We start from the raw sequence: 24,775 nt of genomic DNA on the forward strand, positions 1-24,775 counted from the left end.
TCTCTCTTATTCCGAGGTCACCGTGGCCACCAGATCCAGTCTGTATCCAGATCGGAGGGTCACTGCAGTCGCCCGGATCCAGTACGTATCCTGACCAGATGGTGGATCAGCACCTAGAAAGGACCTCTACTGCCCTGAAAGACAGCAGAGACCAGGACAACTAGAGCTCCAGATACAGATCCCCTGTAAAGACCTTGTCCCCGAGGACCACCAGGACAAGACCACAGGAAACAGATGATTCTTCTGCACAATCTGACTTTGCTGCAGCCTGGAATTGAACTACTGGTTTTGTCTGGTCAGAGGAGAACTGGCACCCCAACTGAGCCTGGTTTCTCCTAAGGTTTTTTCCTCCATTCTGTCACCGATGGAGTTTCGGTTCCTTGCCGCTGTCGCCTCTGGCTTGCTTAGTTGGGGTCACTTCATCTACAGCGATATCATTGACTTGATTGCAAATAAATGCACAGACACTATTTAAACTGAACAGAGATGACATCACTGAATTCAGTGATGAACTGCCTTAAGTATCATTTTGCATTATTGAGACACTGTTTTCCAAATGAATGTTGTGCAGCGCTTTTAAAGCACTATATAAATAAAGGTGATTGATATATATATATATATATATATATATATATATATATATATATATATATATATATATATATATATATACAGACCAAAAGTTTGGACACACCTTCTCATTCAAAGAGTTTTCTTTATTTTCATGACTATGAAAATTGTAGAGTCACACTGAAGGCATTAAGGGCCATGAAGCTCTTTTAATGAGAAGGTGTCTCCAAACTTTTGGTCTGTACTGTATATATGGGTGTATATAAGGTGTCAGAGCTCATTCAGCCTCATCTTCTTAGGGTGGAGAGAAAATAGCTGCAGAACTCTAGAGTGCATATCTGATCATCAGGGTCAGTGGTTAATGGGTGTTACAGTATTAATGGAATCTTACTTGAATTTGTAAGTTACAAAAGGGCTGCTCGACATTAGCTATTGTCATGGTGTACTTTATTCCATCCAAGACACAGTGCTTACATAATTCAGACATTTTACCAGCCTTTAGAGTCCACATAAAAGACAGAAAGAAAGAAAGAACAAATCCATATTTACTAATTTAAGAGGAAAGCAAATCTAATTACTGAAGGGTGCATCAGCTTTAACTGACATGGCAGTCAAAACTACCTGATGTTCCTACAAAGAACAAGCTTTTATAGCCAATAGAATTCAGTAGCCCCTCACTGCAGAACACCAATCTCCACCCCCTAGATCTTGATCAAACCTCGCCCCTGGATCAACATCTAGGGGGTGGAGATTGGTAGGTTTAGGGGTGGAGATGCGTTGGTTCTAGGGATCATGGGTTGGAGACGGGCAGGTTTAATTATATGTAAGGTGGGAGGAGTTGGATCTGGATATAACCACGCCCCCTGGGATTTGTGTTCTAGAGTGAGGACCATCTGAGAAAATTAAGATTGTGCAAAACCCATCAAGAACATCTCTGGGTCATATTTCTCTCCAAATATAAAAGTAATAAACAAGAAATTATAAGTTGCCTATTTTCATTTTTTTTTTTTTTTTTTTTTGCACTTTCATGGCAATTAAGCACATTTTGTCAGGGTTTGGCAAGGAGGAACTCATGTGCAGACAGGAAGTAACTAAACACAGGATTTATTTGTACAAAAAGGGAAAACAAAACCCACGAGGGGGAAAACAACGGCTAGGGAAGAAACTAAACAACTTAACAGGACAGGATTGACATGGTAAACAAACTCCTAAACACTAACTACAAACAAACACTGATGGTTATACAAAGACTTCAAGGATTCAGGAACATATAGAGACACTTAAGGTCTTGTAAACAATCACATGTAGGAACAATCACAAATGTGGAGCAATGAACCGACGAAAGACAGAACACACTAGGAGATCTAAAAAGGGGAACTAATTAAGACACGACAGGTGGCACAGATAGGACAATCACGACAAGACTAGGATAACAAGGGGGGCGGGGCGGGGCAAGGGAACGAGACAACACAAGCACATGGCCCAAAGACGAGGCCATGTGCTTGTACACAAAACACGGGTCTGACATGATCCTGCCTCAAGACTAGGGAAAAATCAAGGACACGAGGGCAGAATCATGACACATTTCCTTCTTATTTTAGCATTTTGATTATCTCATCTCATATGTATTACTATAATGTGTAAATAGTAATATTTAAATTATAAAAATATTAATAATGATAAAAAAACAACAACAACAACATAATGATAAGGAGAATTCAAGGATAATGTGTTTGAATGACAAAATGAAAACAAAATCTGTCCTCGGCACCACTAAAAGTTTCATTTGACTTGTGACCTGGACATGTTTTCATGACACTCGCCCTGAGACACAATCTGAAACCAGGGGTTTTGCTTCACTTGTTTACCAAGCCCTCCCCTCAAGAGAACAAACTACACAACTGCAAGGTGAATCTTGCCTTTATATTCGATGGCAAAACCAGACATCCCCAGGGAGGCATCACTGCGGAAGGCCAGAAAAAGGCTGTTTCCACTGCTCTCGATGCGCTCAGGAACCTGGTTCCCTTGCAGACTGATGATTAGGGGTCCGTTGGAGTCTTCACCCTCGTAGATATGGAGGAAGTCATAGCTGGGCTCCATGTTAAAACTACACAACAAATGGGAGAAAGAATTAAGGATTCCTAGATATTTAGTTATATATATATTTAGTAATATATATGATAATTTATATATATATAAATCTGACAACACACTTTCAAATACAAGCATATGTGAAGTTTTGGATGTTGGTCTTGAGCACTGAATGGTCTTGTGCAGTTGTCCAGGAAAGGTAATGTGCAAGGAGCTTAAGATGCTCAACCAATTATTTGAATCATAATTGCTTTTAATAAACAAAGATGTTCAACAAGTGTTCAACCCATACATATTTTGCATAACCTGCTTCATCAGAAAGCCCACTAGTTTCCAGAAGTAAATCCTTCTTTCTAGTTTGTCCGTTTAGTAATTATAATGGAAGTCTATGCAAGCCTGATTATTTTGGCTGGGTGAAACATAAGCAATCAGAGTCATAATCATTCTAAAGATTCAAGTATGTGAGTTGATGATTGTGATTGTGCATTTGTGTGCGAGGGCTTAGATACATGACACTTATAATAAATTGCAGAGATTTGAATTCATAATATGTTTTGACACTGATGCATTTCCACCCCAAATTAAAGAAGAAGAAGAAAAAAAAAAAAAAGAAAAATCATCAATTTTGTTTGAAAGTTTTCATCTTTTAAACCTGCTCTATGCAGTCTGGCTCCATTTTGAAGATTTGAGGGTACATTTGAGTATTCTGGGATAATAAAGTGCCCCACTTTTTTTATCTTTTTCACATCAAAACGGTCATAATGCAGAATTAATAGGTAATTTTCTACCCTGATTTTAGCTCTCTTATTTAAATGCTCAGTAACACTTCTTCAACACTTACTTCAGAGACCAATTCTCACTATTAACTATTATTTTGCTTATTAGCATGCCTATTTCTAGCATATTGGCTGTTAATGAATACCTTATTCTGCTTGACTATATTCTAGATCCCTTAATCCTACCCCATACATACACTATTCATAATCAGAAAATTAGGAGTTTATTGTGGCGAAATTAATTGTTAATACTTTGTTAATAGTGAGAATTGGGCCTTAAAATAAATGTGACCAAAAGTTTAATGTGTTTCCTGTTTAATGGACTTGTCTACTTTTACATTTGTATCTATTGAAAAAGTACAGTCCCAGTTACAGCTTTTGTACCTTTGTTTCTCAGAGTGTGTAATAATGATATCATATGCAAATTAACATGTTCTCAGGATAAATGTGTTTAAAAACACTTCACTTTTATAGAAATTTGAGTAAAAAAAAAAAAAAAAAAAAAAAAAAAAAAAAAAAAAAATTCTGTAGTGAATCAAAAATATCCCTGTAAAAGATGTTACACCCATTCGGATGGCATGCGAGTCATTAGAGGACGCTATATGAGCATGTTACCTTTTGAAGATTAAAGCGATGACAAAGTCAGGGTTGGCTTTTATTCGCCAGTCACACTCTTTTCCTGGTGGGTAGGGTTGGGGATAGTTGGGTGATAGAATTACCCCAGAAGGTCCTGTCACATTGCCCCCGCAGGTAGCTGTCATAACAAGGAGAGTGTTAATGTGATCCTTCAACACAGCAAAAATACACAATGTCACAGCTGCCTGATTGCAGGATGATTATTCTGAGTTCATTATCTGTTAAATAATAAATAATTTTTTGAAATCAAACCTTTCATTACCTAAACTTCCTGAATCCATCATATTGTCACTAGAGGTAGGTAGTATTGAAGTAGATTTACTCCGTTACATTTAAGTGAGTAAATCTTTTGGAAACGTTGATCACAGTCTTTTTTTTTTTTTCTTTTTTTTACTCTTATTCAAGTAACTATTAAGACTATTACTTTTTTGAGTATTTATTTCTATAAGTACTTGTACTTTTAGCTGAGAACAGTTTTTGATTTATGATTTTCATATATTAACGACATGAATGAATAGATTTTTATTTTTTTTAAAGAAATAAATACTTTCCATCCTTTAATTGGATGGAATATTATTCAGCAAGGATGCATTAAATTGACCAAAAGTGACACTAAAGAGATTGATAATGTTGCACAACAGTTATATTTTAAATGAATACTGTTCTTTTGAATTTTCTGATAATTTAAAAAATATTATAAACAGAATACAATGATTTCTGAAGAATCATGTGCACTGAAGACTGAAACAATGATGCTAATGCAATAGCAGGACAACTACATCCCACAACATTAAATGATAATAATCAGTAAATGAAACTAGATTAATTGTAAATATATATATATAATCTTGATGAGCAGTACTGTTATAATAGGATCTGCCAATTACTGCAGGCTTTGGTTCTGGAAGTTACACTCATTTAATATTTGGTATGGAGCAAATACTGCTATAAAAACTGTGTACTTAATGCATTTTATGATATGAACTACACCCCATGAAGCGTTGCAAAAGATTGAAATAATGTCAATACACTATAAAACTACTAACCAAGTTATCGCCTAACATATATAATAAGACAGATTACATATTTATGATACAAATATATACAAATATGAAAACTGTGTGAGTACAGAGAGGCTGTGGGCAGTCAGATTGCCGTGATTCTTTCCTTCTTGGAAACAGCCACTTTTCTGATAGGTGGACTTCCCTTCAGAAATATTGGTAATGTTCAGCAATTCAAGTTTTTCTTTTTTTGTTTTTGCTTAATGAAGATACAAAAGTATATCATCCCTGGACAGCTTTTGAGCTCATGCTAAGTCTGCCTCAAACGGTTTAAATATTATCATATATCTAAATATAGCTCCAGTCAAGACTGCAAAGCCCTGCAGAGAGTTGTGCGCTTAGCTGAGCGCATCTCGGGGTCAGCTTTCCCCTCTCTGCTGGACATCTACCTCAAACGCTGCAGAAGAAGAGCTGCTAAAATCATCAAAGGCTCCACCCACCCCAGTAACCATCTTTTCACTTTGCTGCCATCTGGTAAGCGCTTCCGTAGCCTGATGGCAAAAACCGAGAGACTCAGGAGGAGTTTCTTCCCCCTGGTCATCAGGCTCCTAAACTCAAATCCAGACTCTTAACATCTTCATGTCTCCACTTAATATTAACTTTATCAGTAAGATATTCATCATTCTCTATCTCACATTGACATACTGACAGCGTCAACCTGTTTGCACATTTGCCTCTTGTACGTTCCTGTATATCTTAATATTTAAGACTACAATATAATTCACATATGCACATTGTACATCACATAATATTTAAGACTACAGTTTACTTTCATGCACATTATTTTGCGTTCTATATTTAATTCTACAATATATTTTTTTGTATATTTTATTCTTATATTTTTATTGTTTACTTTTATTTCATTCTTACATAGCTATATTTATGTATATTTTAATCTGTGTTGTTTTCTTTAATAATTGCACTATCCATGGAGCGGACCTGACTCACATTTCACTGCTGGTATGCTATATATAATTTTGTATGTGACTAAAAAAAATCTTGAATCTTGATTCTTGAATCTTGAATCATAAAAATGCTCTGTGGACAACATGAATGGTTTTTTTTTCTTCCTGAACCCGAGAGGACCTTGTAGAATTTCATGGCAACTGCAAAAGCATGGCATCAAAAAAGTCAATTGGGACACTGGAAAAAAACACTATTCTTTAACATCCTTAGAAAGTGCAGAGCATACAGCCTGACTGAAAAAAAAGGGAGAAAATAAGCAGAAAATACTAGAGGTCTGAGAGAAGGTCATAGTAATAATATAAAAGCAACTTTGTAATGCTGTGGGCGAGACAGCTCTGCTTTTCCCTATAACACTGAGCTAATACTGTATGCATCTCTCTTAAATCTCTAGAAGACCACTCAGTATAGACATGAATGCTAAGAAGAGGTTAGTAATGCTATGACCTTTTGATTGGTAGTGGACAACTGAGTAGAGTTATAACACAAGTACAGTGATGGTTTTAGATGCTAATATACATTGCCTTTGTGACAGTATTCAGCTCTTTCAGGTTGGAGGGAGACATATTTGTTTGACAGCCATTTTCAAGTTTCTCAAGAGGTGTTTGATTGGGTCTGGGCTCTGGCTGAGCATCTCAAGGTTCAGTGTGTTGTAACTAAGCTACCCTTGTGTTGTCTTGGCTGTGTGCTTAGAGTCGTAGTACTACTGGAAGGTAAACCTCCAGTCCGGAGGGCTTCCAGACCAGGATTTCATTAAGTAAATTGATGTGCTTTGCTGTGCTCAGCTTTCCTTATACCACGTCCATTCCCAGTGCTTCTGAAAATCTCATCTGCAGCACAATAAGTGCAGTCACCACCATGCTACACCATTGGAATGGTACCGTGCAAGTGATTTGCAGTGCCTGGTTTTCTCCAGATATGTCGCTTGGAATTGAAGTCCATCAAACCAGAGAATATATTTCTCAAAATTGAAAGTCATTTAGGTGCTTTAGTGAATTTCAAGCAGGTTTTTGTGTGTCATATCCTGAGGAGAGGCCTCTTAGATATTATGTGGCTTAGGTTTGCTCTAATATGCATTAGACCTGTTATACTTAAACACAACTTAGAATTCATATAGACATGTGTGTGCCTTTCCAAAACATGTCCAGTCAACAGAATTTGCAATAGATGGAATCCAATCAAACTGCAGAAACATCAAGATGGTCCTCACTGCAAAACACAAAATCCAGGGGCCGTGGTTTGATCCAGATCCAACTCCTCTCACCTTACATATACCTAAACCTACGCGTCTTCACCCCTTGATCCCTAAACCCACCCATCTCCATCCCTAAACCTACCAATCTCCACCCCTTTTATGTGGATCCAACCATGTCCCCTGGAGGAGCTACTGGAAACATCCCAGAGAAATTGTAATGTTCCTCAGATCACGAATAGTTATGTTAGACGTTACTAACATTACTTTTTTTTTTTTTTTTTTTTGTAATTAATGTATTGCATTAATTCAAAATTAATGTACTGCTTTGACGGTTGTAATTAAAATTATTATTTCACTTTTAAAACACAGGAATTATACTTATTCCTTACTAGAATGAGCTTTCCAGTAAAGAAACTAAAAAGCACAGAGTCAAGTCGAATCTCACCAATGCAGGTGGGTGGGTCTGGTTGCCAGAAAAATCGGCTGTTGAGCTGAACACAAGTGATTTCAGACACTCCTTGAATCTGGTATCCAGGGTCACACTGAAAGGAAATGGTGTCACCCGGCTCCCTGCTGTCTCCGTAACGTGTTCCATTTTGAGGGGTCCCTGGGTCGTTGCAGGTCGTGGCAACTGTAGCTGAAATAAAAAGATAAATTTTAAATCAGCTGTGGATCAGTGAGACATTAGAGAGAGCAGAAAAATCACTTATTCATGAGAGAATGGACCTCTGCTCTTGACAAAATATTCCAAGATGCACAGCAGCTCACATATGTGATAGAGTTAAACTCATGTTTATGAAGATTTTAATTTAATTATACTTCATCAATCATATCATATTACTGTCAAGAAGTCAAATGAAATATGCAATGCTTTAACAAACACATGCTCCATAACCACTTAAAAATACATGAATAGTTTATAATAAGAACAGCGAGATCTGAGGAGATTAACAAGAGAAAAAGGCTTTCTTAGAACAATTGCTCACTACTAACTGCATACTGCACAGCATATACTGTACTATAGACTACAATGCCTGCTATTGCATGTATTACATGACAGACTTATAATATTGGAAATACAATTATTTTATATTTTGAATTTAAAAAGTGATTTTTGGCACCCCAGTCAAAAGATTTGCCTAGAAAGAAATGGTAGCTGATCCAACATTATTTCCAGGCAAGCACATTCCATTTACCATGCATATTGAAAAGTTATGTTCAGTGTAAAGTATGCATACTGCAATGGTATAAGATTATTATCAACACAGGCAAGGAGAAGCTGATACATACTGGAGAACTGGATGGAGAAGCCAGACTTGCTAATGAAGTAATCACTGTCAAACTGAAGTGTGAGGATGTTGAAGGTGCTGTGAGTGTCCTCAGGTAAAAGTGATCCACTCCACTCTTTCAGCAGAATGCCACTCTCCGCTGGTCCATCCCAGACCTTCAGAATGTCATGGTCCACTTCCGTGTCAAAGACTATGAAGTGAAGGCTGGGAAGGTCAAAAATAGCGAGAATATTATGTTTTGTTTTATTTTCTTTCAAAGACATTCAAAAACATTGGATCAATAATAATAAGCACAAAACACTTGCAAATTAAAATATAATTCATTCCAATTACTTGATAAAATCAGAAGTCTAGACTTTTCAAAGATATGTTCTAAAAATGTATTAATAATTAAAGCTAAAGTAAATTGTGGAAACTGTGTATGGATATGATGTAACCCTCCACTTCCTGCAAAATGAATTCCAGTTTCTCATATATATATATGATTCCTCAAAATAGGACCTTATTAATAAATCTGGATTATCTTTGACAATAATATAATGATCACTCGATTCATTCAAAAAATTATTTTTTTATATATTTATTTTTTTTTTTTTTACAGCATTGAACTAATAAAAAGCCTTCAGAATTTATATACAGGTGCATCTAAAAAAAATAATAATAATATCGAGGAAAAGATAATTTATTTCAGTAATTCAACACAAATTGTGAAACTTGTGTATTAAATAAATTCAGTGCACACATAATGAAGTAGTTTATGTCTCTTTGGATCTTTTAATAATTGTGATGATTTTGGCTCATGAAGGTGATCAGTTTTTGGCACTGCTGAGGTGTTATGGAAGCCCAGATTTCTTTGACAGTGGCTTTCAGCTCATCTGCATTTTTTGGTCTCTTGTTTCTCATTTTCCTCTTGACAATACCCCATAGATTCTCTATGGGGTTCAGGTCTGATGAGTTTGCTGGCCAGTCAAGCACACCAACACCATGGTCATTTAACCAACTTTTGGTGCTTTTGGCAGTGTGGGCAAATCCTGCTGTAAAATGAAATCAGCATTTTCAAAAAGCTGTTCAGCAGAAGGAAACATGAAGTGCTCCATAATTTCTTGGTAAACAGGTGTAGTGACTTTGGTTTTCAAAAAACACAATGGACCAACACCAGCAGATGACATTGAACCACAAATCATCACAGACTGTGGAAACTGGACTAGAGCCCTGCGCAGGACTGTTTTCTTAAACCCACACCTGCCCGCTCCAGCTGAATGTATGACCAGGCCCGCCCGCTCCCTATGTTTTTCCACTCCTGCCTGCACCCTCAATGTGTCCACTCCCACCCACTCCCGCGGACTTTACTCAGAGCTTGTGAAAAATGTAAACAAATAGGTATTCAAACTAAATATTTGTTCAAGTTAATATCCACAATTACATATTTTAAACATTTTGTTTAAATAATTTGAAGTAACCGATGCTAAACCAAAGCACCACACATGACCACCACACATGACAAAAACATTGGGTATTTTTTTTATTAGCGTTATAAATTTTTTGGGGAAGTCGTGGCCTAATGGTTAGAGGGTTGGACTCCCAATCGAAGGGTTGTGGGTTCTAGTCTTGGGCCGGACGGAATTGTGGGTGGGGGGAGTACATGTACAGTTCTCTCTCCACCTTCAATACCACGACTTAGGTGCCCTTGAGCAAGGCATCGAACCCCCAACTGCTCCCCGGGCGCCGCAGCATAAATGGCTGCCCACTGCTCCGGGTGTGTGCTCACAGTGTGTGTGTGTGTGTGTGTTCACTGCTCTGTGTGTGTGCATTTCGGATGGGTTAAATGCAGAGCAAAAATTCTGAGTATGGGTCACCATACTTGGCTGAATGTCACTTCACTATCACTACTATTAAATCATTAACCGTTAAAACAAAACCGCAACTAGTAGCACCTCAGTTTTTAAACACAGGTTAGGCCTACTGCATACACGCATTAACTAGGAAATGACTTTACCATTAACTAAATAAACACAGAGAACTTTGAAAACACGCTAGATATAATTTTTACAAAATAAATACAAAACGAAATATGACAATCTCAGATTTCACATTCACAATAGCTTGCTTAACAGGCTATTGCAAAAAAGAAAAGAAATAATACTAAATATATATATATATAGGATATATATATATATAAAGTCTAGTCGTTGCCTACTTAGCAAACGAATGAAATGAAATAAAATTTGATCACTGGGCATTATTGCTTTGCTTACTCCACATTACTAGGAAGGAAAAGTATATTGCTGACTGACTGCGGTCCCAGACTCGTGCATCTTTCTTCCAAGACCCGCCCATACACACTAAATGCAGTGATGCTCAAAATAAAACATGTGAATTTTGAGAGGACAGAAAATCATTCTGAGAATTGGTTCTAGATGCCTTGCTTTGCTTTTGTCAAGAAAACAACAGCTTTAATTTTCTTCTCAACTTGACTCCATTTCTACTACACACCACCGTTCCCTGCGGGTCTCCCGTGAAATGTTCTGACCGCCCGCTCCCACCTGAAGCAAAGGTCAAATCGGCCACTCCCGGGAGATTTGCGTTGGGTCCCGCTGGTCCCGCAGGAGCCCAAACCCAATGCAGCCCTCTACACTGGACTTTAAGCAACTTGGGCTATGAGCTTCTCCACCCTTTCTCCAGACTCTAGGACCTTGGTTTCCAAATGAAATACAAAACTTTTGGACCATTGGGCAACAGTCCAGTTCTCCTTAGCCCAGGTAAGATGCCTCTGATGTTGTCTGTGGTTCAGGAGTGGCTTAACAAGAGGAATATGAAAACTAAAGCCAAATTCTTTCTTTCCAAATTCCATTCTTGAATCGTTTTTGCTTGACAGTCCTCATAAGGCTGCGGTTCTCTCGGTTGGTTGTGCATCTCTTTCTTCCACACTTTTTCCTTCCACTCAACTTTCTGATAACATGCTTGGATACAGAACTGTGTGAACTGAGTGGTTTAGCCTCCTTGTGAAGGGTGTCAATAATTGTCTTCTGGACAACTGTCAGATGAGCAGTCTTCCCCATGATCGTGTAGCCTAGCGTACCAAACCGAAAGACCATTTTGAAGGCTCAGGAAACCTTTGCAGGTGTTTTGAGTTGATTAGCTGATTGGCATGTCACCATATTCTAATTTGCTGAGATAGTGAATTAGTGGGTTTTTGTCAAATGCGAGCCAAAATCTTCATAATTAAAATAACCAAATACTTAAACTACTTCAGTCTGTGTGCACTGAACTTATTTAATACACAAGTTATTTAATACACATAATTTGAGTTGAATTACTGAAATGAACTTTTCCACAACATTCTAATTCATTGAGATGCACCTGTATATATTTTTTTCTCTACTGAGCCACTGAGATTTATATTATTTGCACTCAACAGGACTGTGTCTGACCTCCTTGAGTCAAGCACATCTCTGCAGCTGGCATGAAAGCATAGCATTGATCAACTTAAGTCACAGAAATGACTGTCTCTGTGGGATGTGTGGGTGGACAACCATGAGTTCTGCTCTCCACAAACAGAGAGTTATTCATTCAAATAACTACACAACGCTCATAAGCGACATTCCATTCACCAGCAGGGTCCTTTCTGCCAGCAATGGAATTGCATTATGAACCCATATAATGCGATGACATTTTAAAAATGCAATAAAAATATTAGGAATAATTTTTTATAATATATATGTATATATATATATATATATATATATATATATATATATATATATATATATATATATATATATATATATATATATATATATAAGTTAAATGTTACCATTAGAAATAAAATACACATACAGGAGGAAAAAACAACATTTTCCTTTAACATATGAAAATAAAATTTTAAGGTGGGTAAAACATCAGTCTGTCCTCTCAGTGCAGTCTTTTAAAAATTGTGAACAGCCATAAGATGTCATCATACTAATGCAACAACCTTGCAACTGTACAGAATTTCGCAAACATACTTTCAACTAATACATCTCGAGCCTAGATGAAAAAAATAAATAAATAAAAAAAAAATAAAAAAAAAAAACATATAGAGAGAACTTTACAGTGCAGCCATTATTGTGCAAATTTATGCGATGGAGTGAAGTCACAGAGAGGTTTCTTTCACCTGTGAGCTGGGAGCGAGAGAGTTGTAGCAGAGACACTTTGAGTGTGGAGAGGAAATAACTATTGCTCCACTCCAATCACATACCCTGCATAACAAGTCAATTTTTACTGGCATTGATGAGCGCTGGCATTGATGGGCATTCACTCTGGCCTTTATATGTATAGAAATACTTTAAACACCTGCACCATGCAAATGACATGATGCATGCCTGATGGTATGGATTACATCCCATATACAACTCCTCCTTTTATCTCCTCTTTATAAGCCATTTTCTCCTTAAATGGATCAACCGAATTGGCTTACCTGAGTTTTGCTCCATTTTTGAAGGCTTAACTGGCTTATCGCATTTTGTGTCTCTATTCTTTTCGCTCTTTCACTAACCCTCCCCCTGTGTAAAGGTAATGCAGTTGTAGGAACAGATGCCAGCCAGTGGTAGGTCATGCAGCAGGGTGAAATGCAATCACCATGCTCCTTTATGGTTGTGGTGATTCTCCTTTATGGGAATTATATGGAAATAAAAGGAGGGGTGGTAAAAAAAACATAACATGGTTTCAAGTGCTAGTTTTCATACCTGATGGTTTTGCCTGTGTCTGCCTCAATAGACCAGGTGCAGTGAAGGTTGTTGTCGTAAGGGGCCGGGTAACCAGGAGACAGAATCTGTCCAGATGTGGCATCGCTAATGTGTCCTCCACACTCGGCTACACACACACACAAAACAAATTAAGGCCTTTAACTAGATTTGCATTTCCGGAAATAAATGATAGTGTGTACAATGCAAAAAAGAAAAAAGAAAGAAAAAAGTTTATGTTTATTACAAATTACTACAAAATACGTCAATATGACACAAATTACTGTTCAGTACGCATATAAATCTAAGAAGAATCCCAATCGTAAGTTTGTATGCAAATACATGATGACATCATAGCTCAAGGTAAACAGAGTAAGCAAAGGGATATTTTTCAACTTTATCATTAAGTATAATCCAAAAAATTAACATTTCAATGAAGCTGCATTGAAGCTGAAAAAAGCACAAATGTCAGGGCATGATGACAAAACTTCTCCAGGCCTCAAAAATACCCTTAGACTCCAGAGGGTTAAATTATAGTACACTATAGGTATTTTAGCCATTGTGTATGCTGTGTAGCAAGCAGATAAAACAGAAAATTGGTTTATTATGTTGACTAATTCAAATAAATGCATATTGTGCAAAGTTGGCTTAAGACAGTGTTCTCCATTTTCCACACCATTCTCCCAAACTACATCTTGTTCAAGAAGTTTTAATTATGGAATAAGTACAGCACAGTAAAGACCGAATTGGGTCCATCCTAAAAAAAAAATCTCTGTGTAAGTATACTGTGCTGGGTCTACAGAGTAATCATTTACTTCATCCTAACCACAGTGAGAGAGCTTCTCTCCATCCTCCTCAAGTACTTTATTTTCTCCTGGGTCTCACATGTAATTACTAAAGTTGAGTCTCGTAAGGACATTCTCATTATCAGAATTACAATATGAAGACACTCTTGCATTTGGTTCATGCTCAGTATACCACCCCTTTTTATTTAAATATCTAAATAATTATTTGAGATCAAGAAATTTTTATTGTTTTTATACCTACTTTCATTATGGTGCTGTTTTATGTGGCATGCAAAGTATTGCTTTATTTATATATATATATATATATATATATATATATATATATATATATATATACATATATATATACATATATATACACATATATATATATATATATATATATATATATACATACATATATATATATATATACATATATATATATATATATATATATACATATATATACACATATATATACACATATATATATATATATATATATATATATATATATATATATATATATATATATATATATATATAACTTTGCTTAGACATTAATTACTATAGTAACTACTACTCTCTACACCTCTCCTGATCTAATGACATAATCTTTCCATCACACAAATAATTATTTGGTGGTACCATGGTACAGTAATGGTATCAGATGTTAATACCTGAATACTTGATATACAGGTCATCAATTAATCTATTAATATATTTGTAAGATACTTCTATGTCGAATGTGTGTACAGTCACTGTACAAATTAATTATTATTAATAATATTATATTTGAGCTTCTTCATGGGATAGATTCTAGCTCTGCTCCCTCTAGACAGTCCACTTAATCAACTTTATGAGCTGCATTTTGGGATGCTTTTTAACTTTTTAAAACAGAGATGTTGCTATTGTTTACAATGCAATATGTTCATTAATTCACATTTAAGTCATATTTTTACTCATAGATTTGCTCTTATCGCTCACCCTTACAGTGCATTATCATAAGTACATTAAAATACGGTGTAGATTTGACTTTTTACGTGTGTTACTGTAAAAAATAAAACAAATAAATAAATAAATAAATAAATACAAAAATAAATACAAATATATTTATTTTTAGTACTTGTTCACAGCATTAGAAATTTTTGGAATTTGGCTCAATTTTTATAAAGTGGGTGAAGTTGTTATATGAACATCCAGAGGCTGCTGTGCAAACTAATGGGGTTATTTCTGCATACTTTATACTGGGGCGAGGTACTCGTCAGGGTCGCACACTCTCCCCCTTTACTTTTTTGTTTTGTTCCGTATTAGAACCCTTAGCTGTGGCAATAGAATTAAATACCAGCTTTCCTGGGGTAATTGTTAGGGGCTCAACTCAACAAGGGACATTTATGCTATATGTAGACTATATTTTGCTTTTTGTCACAGTTTCAACTAATTCACTTCTGCATTATCTAGCATGACAAATTATTTTGGATACAGAGTCAGTTTGTCCAAGTTAGAGGCTCTACCCCAAGACTGCTTACTGTCCAAAATCATTGTTTCAGATATGTGCACTTAAATGGCCTGACAAGGAAATTGTATATTTAGGAATTACATTTCCCAAGTGTTTTAAGGATATTGTTAAAGTCAATCTTGACAAACCCCCCCCCCCCCCCCCCCCAAGGTGGGCGCCCCTTTTTCCTTCCCTTTGGGGCAAATTCAATGCTGCCTATGGCCTGTCCATTCAAAATATTTCTGTATATTTGATAAAGATATACAAACAGTTTTTGTGGAATGGGACAGAACCTCATATTACCTCTGGAGAGAGAGCTCCCACATGGCTAGCCATGGAAAAATCTGCTTGACTGCTTATACCATTTGAGCTCATAACACAACAAAACTAACATCCACTACTATTGCATAATCTTTAGATTATTTCCCATCTCCAAACAGTTTGAAAGAAGACCTCTTGTATTCTAGGGGTTGACCCTTTTCCAAGCCATTCATCTGCTATTTGGGCCAATCCAAAGCTATTAACAGGTGGAACAACTGTGTTATGAAAGGAATGGATAGTTAGAAAAAAAAAAAAAAAAAATATATATATATATATATATATTCTGGAGGATCTTTATGAAGATGATGATTTAATACATTTCATTACAGAGACAAAAATTCATCTTGCCTAATGATTTGGAGATTATCTGCCGATGAGGCATATGCTCACAAATATCTTGCCTCTCCGTCATATGCTCCCAGAGATAAAAGCTATCTCAAGATGTTCTGGAACATTATGGGTACTGGCCATGTGTCATCTAAATATTATTCCTTACTTGTTATTCAGATGGGCCAAAATATTAGTTATAATATTAGGTTAAGATAATTTAGGAGAAAATATCTGGGATGCACATTTGAAGATGAGGAATGGCAGAAGATCACTGGAAATTTAAAATATGATATTATTAGAAGATATCAGAAAATGTCTCATACAATTTAAAATTTTACATAGATTTTACTATATAAATCACAGTGGATACAGAGCTGCATCATACTGGGCAGATGTGTGATCATAAAAAAACTGGAAATATTCTGTAAGGCCTCCGATTTTTGAGTGGCTTTTGGATTTAGGGTGAGTGGCAGCCCTCAAAGCTCAATATTTAACATTTAGGATTGATATTTATTTTGATAAATGGGGGATTTTTTTATTTCTATAATCCACAGCAGTAGCAAGCATGTGAAGAAACAAATCCAACCCAAATATATGGTATAGGGTACAACAGAAACTGCCTAACACCAAATAGAAAGAAACCCTGCCTAACACCACTGAACACTGTAACTTTTCTGATCCATTAGATCATTGCATGCATTGGCAAAACGTTCATTTTAAGGTGATTTGACAAGCATTTTTATATAAAATAGATGTTTTATTATATTGATAATTTTATTTCCAAACCTGTCTTCGATTTTCATTGATAAAGTTTTAATTCTAAATTTAATAACACTTGTATCAGAACATATTTTAATGCAATGTTACAAAGGTTTGTTTTGCTGTTCATCCTTTCCAGTACACTGAATAATTTTATTTTTCATAATCAAATTTTTCACCTGCTTTTCACTGAAGATTTGGAAGTGATGACAAATGTTGACAACCAATTAAGAGACTCTTTGACAGGTTTTTGTGAGGGATATGAACTCAAGCCTTTCCCTGACAAACATTTAATAGCAAGGGGGAAACATTTACTTGAAAGATGTAAAATGTGACCCTGTCTGTGAAATCCAGGCTAAGTCTCAAAATCTAATTACTGTATGTGATAACAAGCATCAAAGTTTCAATTTCAACCATTCATTTCACTCTAATTTCAATCTTTGACATGACCTTCCTCAGTAAATATTAAATATATTATGGTTACATTTTCACAGAATGTCTTTTGCATTATGGATGATGACTGTATGCAGTGAATAAAAAAAAAAAATAATAATAAAAAAAAAAAAAAATTGTTGTTAACTCACCAATACAAGATGGAAGTGGTTTGTCCCACACCCTACGGTCTCCGCTGAGGCACGTCAAAGTGCTGCTTCCATGCAGTGTGTATCCAGGATTGCAACTGTACAAAACATATGTATCTGCAAAATGGCCATCGTCTTGGATTATGTAGCCATAATTAGGTGTCCCCGGCTCCTCACATTTGACAAGGTCAAAACCTGTAGAGAGGCGGGATCAAGGTAAGCCAATTTCAATGGTAAAAAAGACATCTGGCTACCTGAAATCAACCCTCTGGCAGGCTGGATCATCCTCTCAGTTAAAAATGACATAAAGGTAGTGCAATAAAAGGTACACCTACACACAACAATTACCTATGCAGCCCCGAGGAGCCCACCTCAAATTAATACCAGCTCAGCATATGCCCAACCCAAAGATCACCCTTTCAAACATTCTGTCTTCTCATTTTTGTATGTGATTGGTTAAAGCACATTTCCAATGCAGAGACAATTCAAGGTAAAACCTTTTCAAATAATATGTCTGAAAACAATAAACATGCTGAGCTGCTCTTTAATGCATTTACTAGTATCCTTCTTTTGGCTGGGAAGATGGTGGTAGTCTTAATTAGGATATAACAAAGAGTGGATAATGAGGATATTATTAGACTGTCTCTGACCAGCAATTAAAACCGTAATATCTTGCACATGCTGTGTCTTTACTGTCTTCGTTTCTACTCATTATTTCCTTTAATTAGAGCAGTAGTATTTTGCTTTTATGAACCACAATTATTTAAACAAACAAACAAACAAACATTACATATATAATATTTGTTTGTTTTAATAATTGAGCTTCTATTTCTAGAACAAATATAAATATTTAGTCAAGACTAATTTAATTTATTTTCTCACACTGGCAACAATTCAACAGATTGAGCTGAAAATCAGTTTGTAACCATTCTGAAACCACCATTTATTTTTAATCAGAGTGATTTACAGTAAATATGATCTCAGAGTCACTATGTTGAATGTGACTTTAAATTGAGTGATAGACAAGGACAACACATTTGGGTAGGAAAATTGAAGAAGCAAGAGATTTTACCCAAACACAGGTTAATACTATTAGATATGCTTATAAGATTGATTTAAAAGAATTACTTTATACATAAAGCTTTATTTTTTTCACTTATGTAGCCATTTCAAAAGAATCAGTGTGTGATTACAGGATGAAGTTACAGGACCAACTTACTACTGTACGATAGCTTGAATCCTTTGCTGGTTCCGGTACCATTGCTGTTAAACTCCATCCAAAGATGGTTGGACGTGCTGTTGAGGATGACATCAGACATGTTGTTTTTTGTAAAATTGCCCAGGAGTCTTGTTGAACTATCTTGACCATCATAAACCTATGAAAACCAAAGGCCAAAAGAAGAAGGAATGTTTACTTAAATTTTTTTGTCAGCAGTTTATCTCAGAATTGCTTATTCTAAGAAAAAAAAAAAAATAATCAAAATATTGTCTTTTGGTGTCTGAATTATGTCATTTCTTTCCAAAATTGCATATATTTTGAAACAATAACCTCTGCTTGGAGAGGGCGGTTAACACTACGGCATAGGAAAAAAAAAAAATAAACACACACAAACACACACACACACACAGATTTTTTTAATGGAAAATTACATGCAACTCCAAGTTGCATGAGAAGAATGGGCCACTGGTCTCAGAACAGACTTATTGTTTTGCTGATTGTCTACAATGATTAAACAGCCTGATAAAACAGCCTCACAAATCAGCTGAAATCAACTAAAACGACCAATCAACATCAGTGACGAGGGAATAGCGTTTTCCTTATAAATCTTGCAAACCATGCTAGATATAAAAGTCTAAGACCTAATTTGCTGACAGATTAAATTCAAATATCCCTTAGTGCTGACACACAAAATTTTGATGATTCATTTCAACAGTATCACTATTAACTGTGACAAAATTTATGTGTTTGGAATTGCTAAAGCACCTCATTCTTATGCTTCATTTGTTACTTAATTAGTGGCCATATTGGTCTTAAGGGAACATATTTCTTCTGTGATGGTACATGTGCCTTGAGCACTGTAACGTAAATTAATCTATGAATAGTTAATGGTGTCTCCAAGTCCCATTGGCAGGTCTCTCATGGATTACAAACTGTTACATGTTAACAGTATTACAGAGGTGTTGCAGTCACCAAACTTCATCAAAGTTGTGTTTGCAATGTCACAACTGACCACAATAACATAGAATTTAACTGATGTGGCCTTTGGAGTCTGAACTATGTTATAACAATAATTTTACTTTTTAATTACAGTTTAATTAGACAAATTAATGAACAATGAACAAATGAATAAAAAATAATAATAATAATTCACCGTTTGATCTATTATGCATATTCACACAATTACACAATTATTTATATAGGTTAAATAATTTTGATATATAGTTGAAGGTGTCTGAATACATTTTGGTTTGATATACATACATACATACATACATACGTATATATATATATATATATATATATATATATATATATATATCAGAATCAGAATCAGAATCAGAATGAGCTTTATTGCCAGGTATGTACACATACGAGGAATTTGTTTTCGTGACAGAAGCTCCGCAGTACAACAGAATGACAGCGACAGAACATAAAACACATAATAAAAGAATAAAAAATACAAATAAGTAGATAGTGAATAACAATATACAAATGACAATTGTAGGCAAGTATATTACAAAATGAAGTTATGTATGTACATATATATTGTGTGCAAAATTTAAGTGTATACTAAGTATGTGTGTTAGATAAATAAAGTGTGTGTGTATATAAATATAAAGTTTAGTGTGTCCGCCGTTATTATAAGCTGTTCATAAGATGGATTGCCTGAGGGAAGAAACTGGTCCTGTGTCTGGTCGTTCTAGTGCTCAGTGCTCTGTAGCGTCGACCAGATGGCAACAGTTCAAAGAGGGAGTGTGCTGGATGTGAGGGGTCCAGAGTGATTTTGACAGCCCTTTTTCTCACTCTTTTTCTCACTCTGGATAAGTATATATATATATATATATATATATATATATATATATATATATATATATATATATATATATATATATATATATATATATATATATATATATATATATATATATATATATAAAATGACTCATGTCAGTCATTCTCACCTTGAGGAAATCTCCCTCGTGAAGCTGGAAGGTGGTGGCTGTGATTTGAATCCCCTTGCCTCTGTCGGTCTCAATGCGGTAGATGCACTCGTGGTAGTTGTCGTAATTATCTGGGTAATTGGGGGAGAGTAGGACACCCTGACTGCCCACAGAAGTGGCTCCACACTCAGCTAGGCAAACCCAGGATGTATGGATGGGAAAGATAGAAGAAAATGTTCACATATTGAGGGCAGAAAGCACAGACTTATCAAAGCTGCACATGGCTGTGAAAAACTAGGGGTTGGTTACAAATAAGTTGTGTTCCCTTAAGGCCTGTAGTGCCTTGACAGCTGCTACTCCATTTCCTACTGACAGGCTAATTTTAGGCCAAGGTTTTGTACCGTCTGGAATTTGAGACTTTGTCATTTTGATGAATCACTGCGAGAACAACTTCAGAGGAATACTAATTAACAGAGGCCTTTATGCATTAGCTAGTTGCTGGTCACAACAGCTCACTGCTGTGTTAGGATCAGATGTCTTCTGTTTAATATTCTGCACTAGCAGCTCTCTAAATATATAAGCAGATGCTGCTTCCAGACCTTGAGCTCAGCAACTTAAAGTAAAATTCTCCAACAACGGCCTCCTGATATTCAAACTTTTTAAAAAGGTGTCAGTTCCTTAGAGATAAACTACTCACAGAAATGTTTCTAAAGTGATAGTAGATTATTTATTTATTTTTTAATCCAGTGGATATTAAGTGTCATTAATTGTTTTGGTCTTACTCTATCTATCTATCTATCTATCTATCTATCTATCTATCTATCTATCTATCTATCTATCTATCTATCTATCTATCTATCTATCTATCTATCTATCTATCTATCTATCTATCTATCTATCTATCTATCTATCTATCCATCCATCCATCCATCCATCCATCCATCCATCCATCCATCCATCCATATATCTATCTATCCATCCATCCATCCATCCATCCATGCAATTAATTCAATGTGTAGTGAACAGCACATTCCAGGACCCAGTTTATTGTGGTGCCCATCTCTGACCACAGTAGTGGACAAAGGTTTCCTACATTTTGATTGGATCTTGGTGGACCAACATAAGCAAACTGTCCAACGCCATCAGATAAAGTTGCCAGGACAACAGCCAGACACCTCTTAGAGTGCAAAAAGACGACATTTGGTACAAAACCCGGGAAGGGCAGGATTTCTTATTGATGAAAATGCAGTTTCTGCCCTTCTCCCACCAACAGACTGATTCCTCAGGTTTTGGCCTGTGGCCGCCATAAGAAATTCCTTAGGATATTTGGATGCAGCAGCAGAGGGTAAAACAAAGAGAGATCACAGAGTTTTATCCAAATCCATTCATAACTATGTTCTCAAACCTTAAACTGATGCAAACTACAACACACACATCTAATACTTATTCAGAGAAATACCGTATTTTTCGGACTATAAGTCGCACCTGAGTATAAGTCGCATCAGTCCAAAAATACATAATGATGAGGAAAAGAACATATAAGTCGTACTGGACTATAAGTCACATTTATTAAGAACCAAGAACCAAGAGAAAACATTACCGTCTACAGCCGAGAGGGCGCTCTATGCTGCACAGTTGTAGACTACAGGAGCACTGAGCAGCATAGAGCGCCCTCTCGCGGCTGTAGACGGTAATGTTTTCTCTTGGTTCATTTCTCTTAGTTCATTTCTATTGGTTCATGTCAAATTAATTTTGATAAATAAGTCGCACCTGATTATAAGTCGCAGGACCAGCCAAACTATTAAAAAAAAAGTGTGAATTATGGTCCGGAAAATACGGTAAGTATTCTCAGTGACAGTGCTTTGTGTTCAGTGCTGTTTAAACAGATCCCTGCTCCTTTCCCCACTGCATTGCTACAAGCCCAATTAGTGGAAGAAGTCACTGCCACTGTACTGCTCACTCAACCCCAGAGAACGTAAATATCACTTATCCAAACCTCTTCCAGAGAGGTTATTTAGCTGATTGCAGTTGAAATCAAATAATCTTTCACGTATTTCACATTTTTTCTAAACCACTGAACTCAAATATCTCTGGTGTCTAGCCCTCACCCTCACCCATTTTAGTTATCTAGCACCCTTATTGATTGGGAAACTCTGGTCTCGAGGCTTTTAAACTAGAGATAATTACTTTCAGTGAGAATGTCCCCATCAACCCTTTATCAATTTTATGTGGCTAATATAATCCAAACCTCTTGAGGCTAATGTTTGTTGTGCTCACCAGACCAATTAAAGACACACTCACACGCTCTTATTACACTGCAGCGAGTAACCACTAATAAAACCAGGTCCGACAGAAGGACTGCACAATTACAACATAATTACATTATTTTGGCAGTGTTTTTAATGCTGTCCACAAATATCCATGACCTTAACCACTTAACTACCAAAACAGAAAAAAAAAAAAATCTGATCAATTTTTATATTAATCTGTTATGCCAAGATCTCTAAAAGTTTTTCTACCTCAAGTTCCATTATAAAAAAATAATTAATACGATGAGGGAATAGTCAGAGCATTTAAATAATGAATTTGCGGCATTGTAAAATGCACTCACTTCAGGATGAAAGGAAAAGACCAGATTTCTAATAATATGCATTGGTTAAAATTGGTTCTCCCTTCCTTATATGGACATTTTATGGTCAAATTAGCCTGAGTTCATTAAATCTTTCCCCGCCATGGAATTTTTCCTCATTTACGGTAAGAGACAATGTTTCTCTGTCATTGATGGAATTTCCCGGCTTTCCTTGTTTTTACTGGTATAATGTGCAGTAGTGTAGCCAGAAAAGAGACTCTTGGTGTGCATATGAAATTCAAGGTGTGCCACATTTATTGTCAGATTACTGTGCAGAATTATTAACCCTAACCATAACCATGCCCCACATAACCATAAAACTTTATAGCTGCAAGCAGCAATACGGGACCAAGCCCTGCAAGGCACAGCAAGCAGACCAAGTATGGCGCACAAGAAACATCCTCATCAGGTATAACGTTAGGTTTTTTGCTTAAAAAAAATTAAGAAGGGAGCTCTGCGACATATTGCTGGCTAGCAATGTGCAATCAAAAAATCTCTATTTAAATGCACGGCAAAAATCTCAGGGGAGCTACTGGGGTCACAGTCAGCTGCTGTTTGCTGATTGGTTGGCAGTCTGAATGCCGGCAGATTTATTTTTACGAAAATAATTTAAAATGTAATTACATTTTAACATTTTGAGCATTATGACACCATATATTGGATTCTTATTTCTGTGCTCCAGAGAGTTTGATTTAGAATGTTCAGTGGCGTCACAGAACTGCCAGATTCAAACAGTTTTCGCGCGTTGGCTGGCACTAAGCCAGAGATGGACGCGCTCAGCGCTTGCCATATGTCACAACTAATGCAGTGTTTTCAACCACATAATGTTTTTTTTAGGTTCTATTTTTTAGGTTAATCTGAATATCAGATGGTTGACATGGTAAGTAAGTTTGTGAATATTTTTTAATAAAATTGTAATAACTAAATAAAACGAATAGCGATACATCTTTTAGTTATTGTGGCTGCGGTGTGTCACTTGACAATCATGACACGTCACCATGGAAACAAGGGGTCAGTTAAAATATTTGTAACTTACGGGTGAAAGGATTGATTTAAAATATACATTTTATAAGTAAACAACAATAGCCCAAGTTTAGTAAACATTTTTATAAAAAATAATTCTGCATCTATTTTTAGGTGTGCCAGCTGCCACTGTGGGTGGCTACACCACTGTGTAGGGGGCACTATTATGCATCTTCTGAAAGAGTATTGAATGTCTGGATCATGAAAACATGGCGAAGAAGAAGCAGAAACAAGCGATCACATATGTTAGCAGATGGAGATGTAAAATAACGCAGTCATCAAACATTAAACAGCATATAAATCAAAACTGCTTAATGTTACCAAATGAAATAGTGCCTCAAATGTTAGGGGCAGTTGTGACCTAATAGTTAGAGAGACAATC

General features: G+C 36.0%; 1 protein-coding gene across 1 annotated transcript in view; it reads right to left on the minus strand.

Annotated features, from left to right (window-relative positions):
- Positions 1–24,775, minus strand: part of LOC128026620 (CUB and sushi domain-containing protein 1) — a 386,318-nt gene that overhangs the window by 119,176 nt on the left and 242,367 nt on the right. The window contains exons 22-29 of the mRNA XM_052613862.1: positions 20,763–20,932; positions 18,799–18,955; positions 17,583–17,774; positions 13,306–13,432; positions 8,583–8,785; positions 7,738–7,929; positions 4,053–4,191; positions 2,490–2,677 (exon numbers count right to left, since the gene is read on the minus strand). Of these exons, the coding sequence (XP_052469822.1) occupies positions 2,490–2,677; positions 4,053–4,191; positions 7,738–7,929; positions 8,583–8,785; positions 13,306–13,432; positions 17,583–17,774; positions 18,799–18,955; positions 20,763–20,932 (1,368 nt within the window). The remainder of the gene's footprint in view (positions 1–2,489; positions 2,678–4,052; positions 4,192–7,737; positions 7,930–8,582; positions 8,786–13,305; positions 13,433–17,582; positions 17,775–18,798; positions 18,956–20,762; positions 20,933–24,775) is intronic.

This window comes from Carassius gibelio, chromosome A13 (assembly GCF_023724105.1).
Source record: "Carassius gibelio isolate Cgi1373 ecotype wild population from Czech Republic chromosome A13, carGib1.2-hapl.c, whole genome shotgun sequence".
In the NCBI taxonomy this organism is placed as follows: Eukaryota; Metazoa; Chordata; class Actinopteri; order Cypriniformes; family Cyprinidae; genus Carassius; species Carassius gibelio.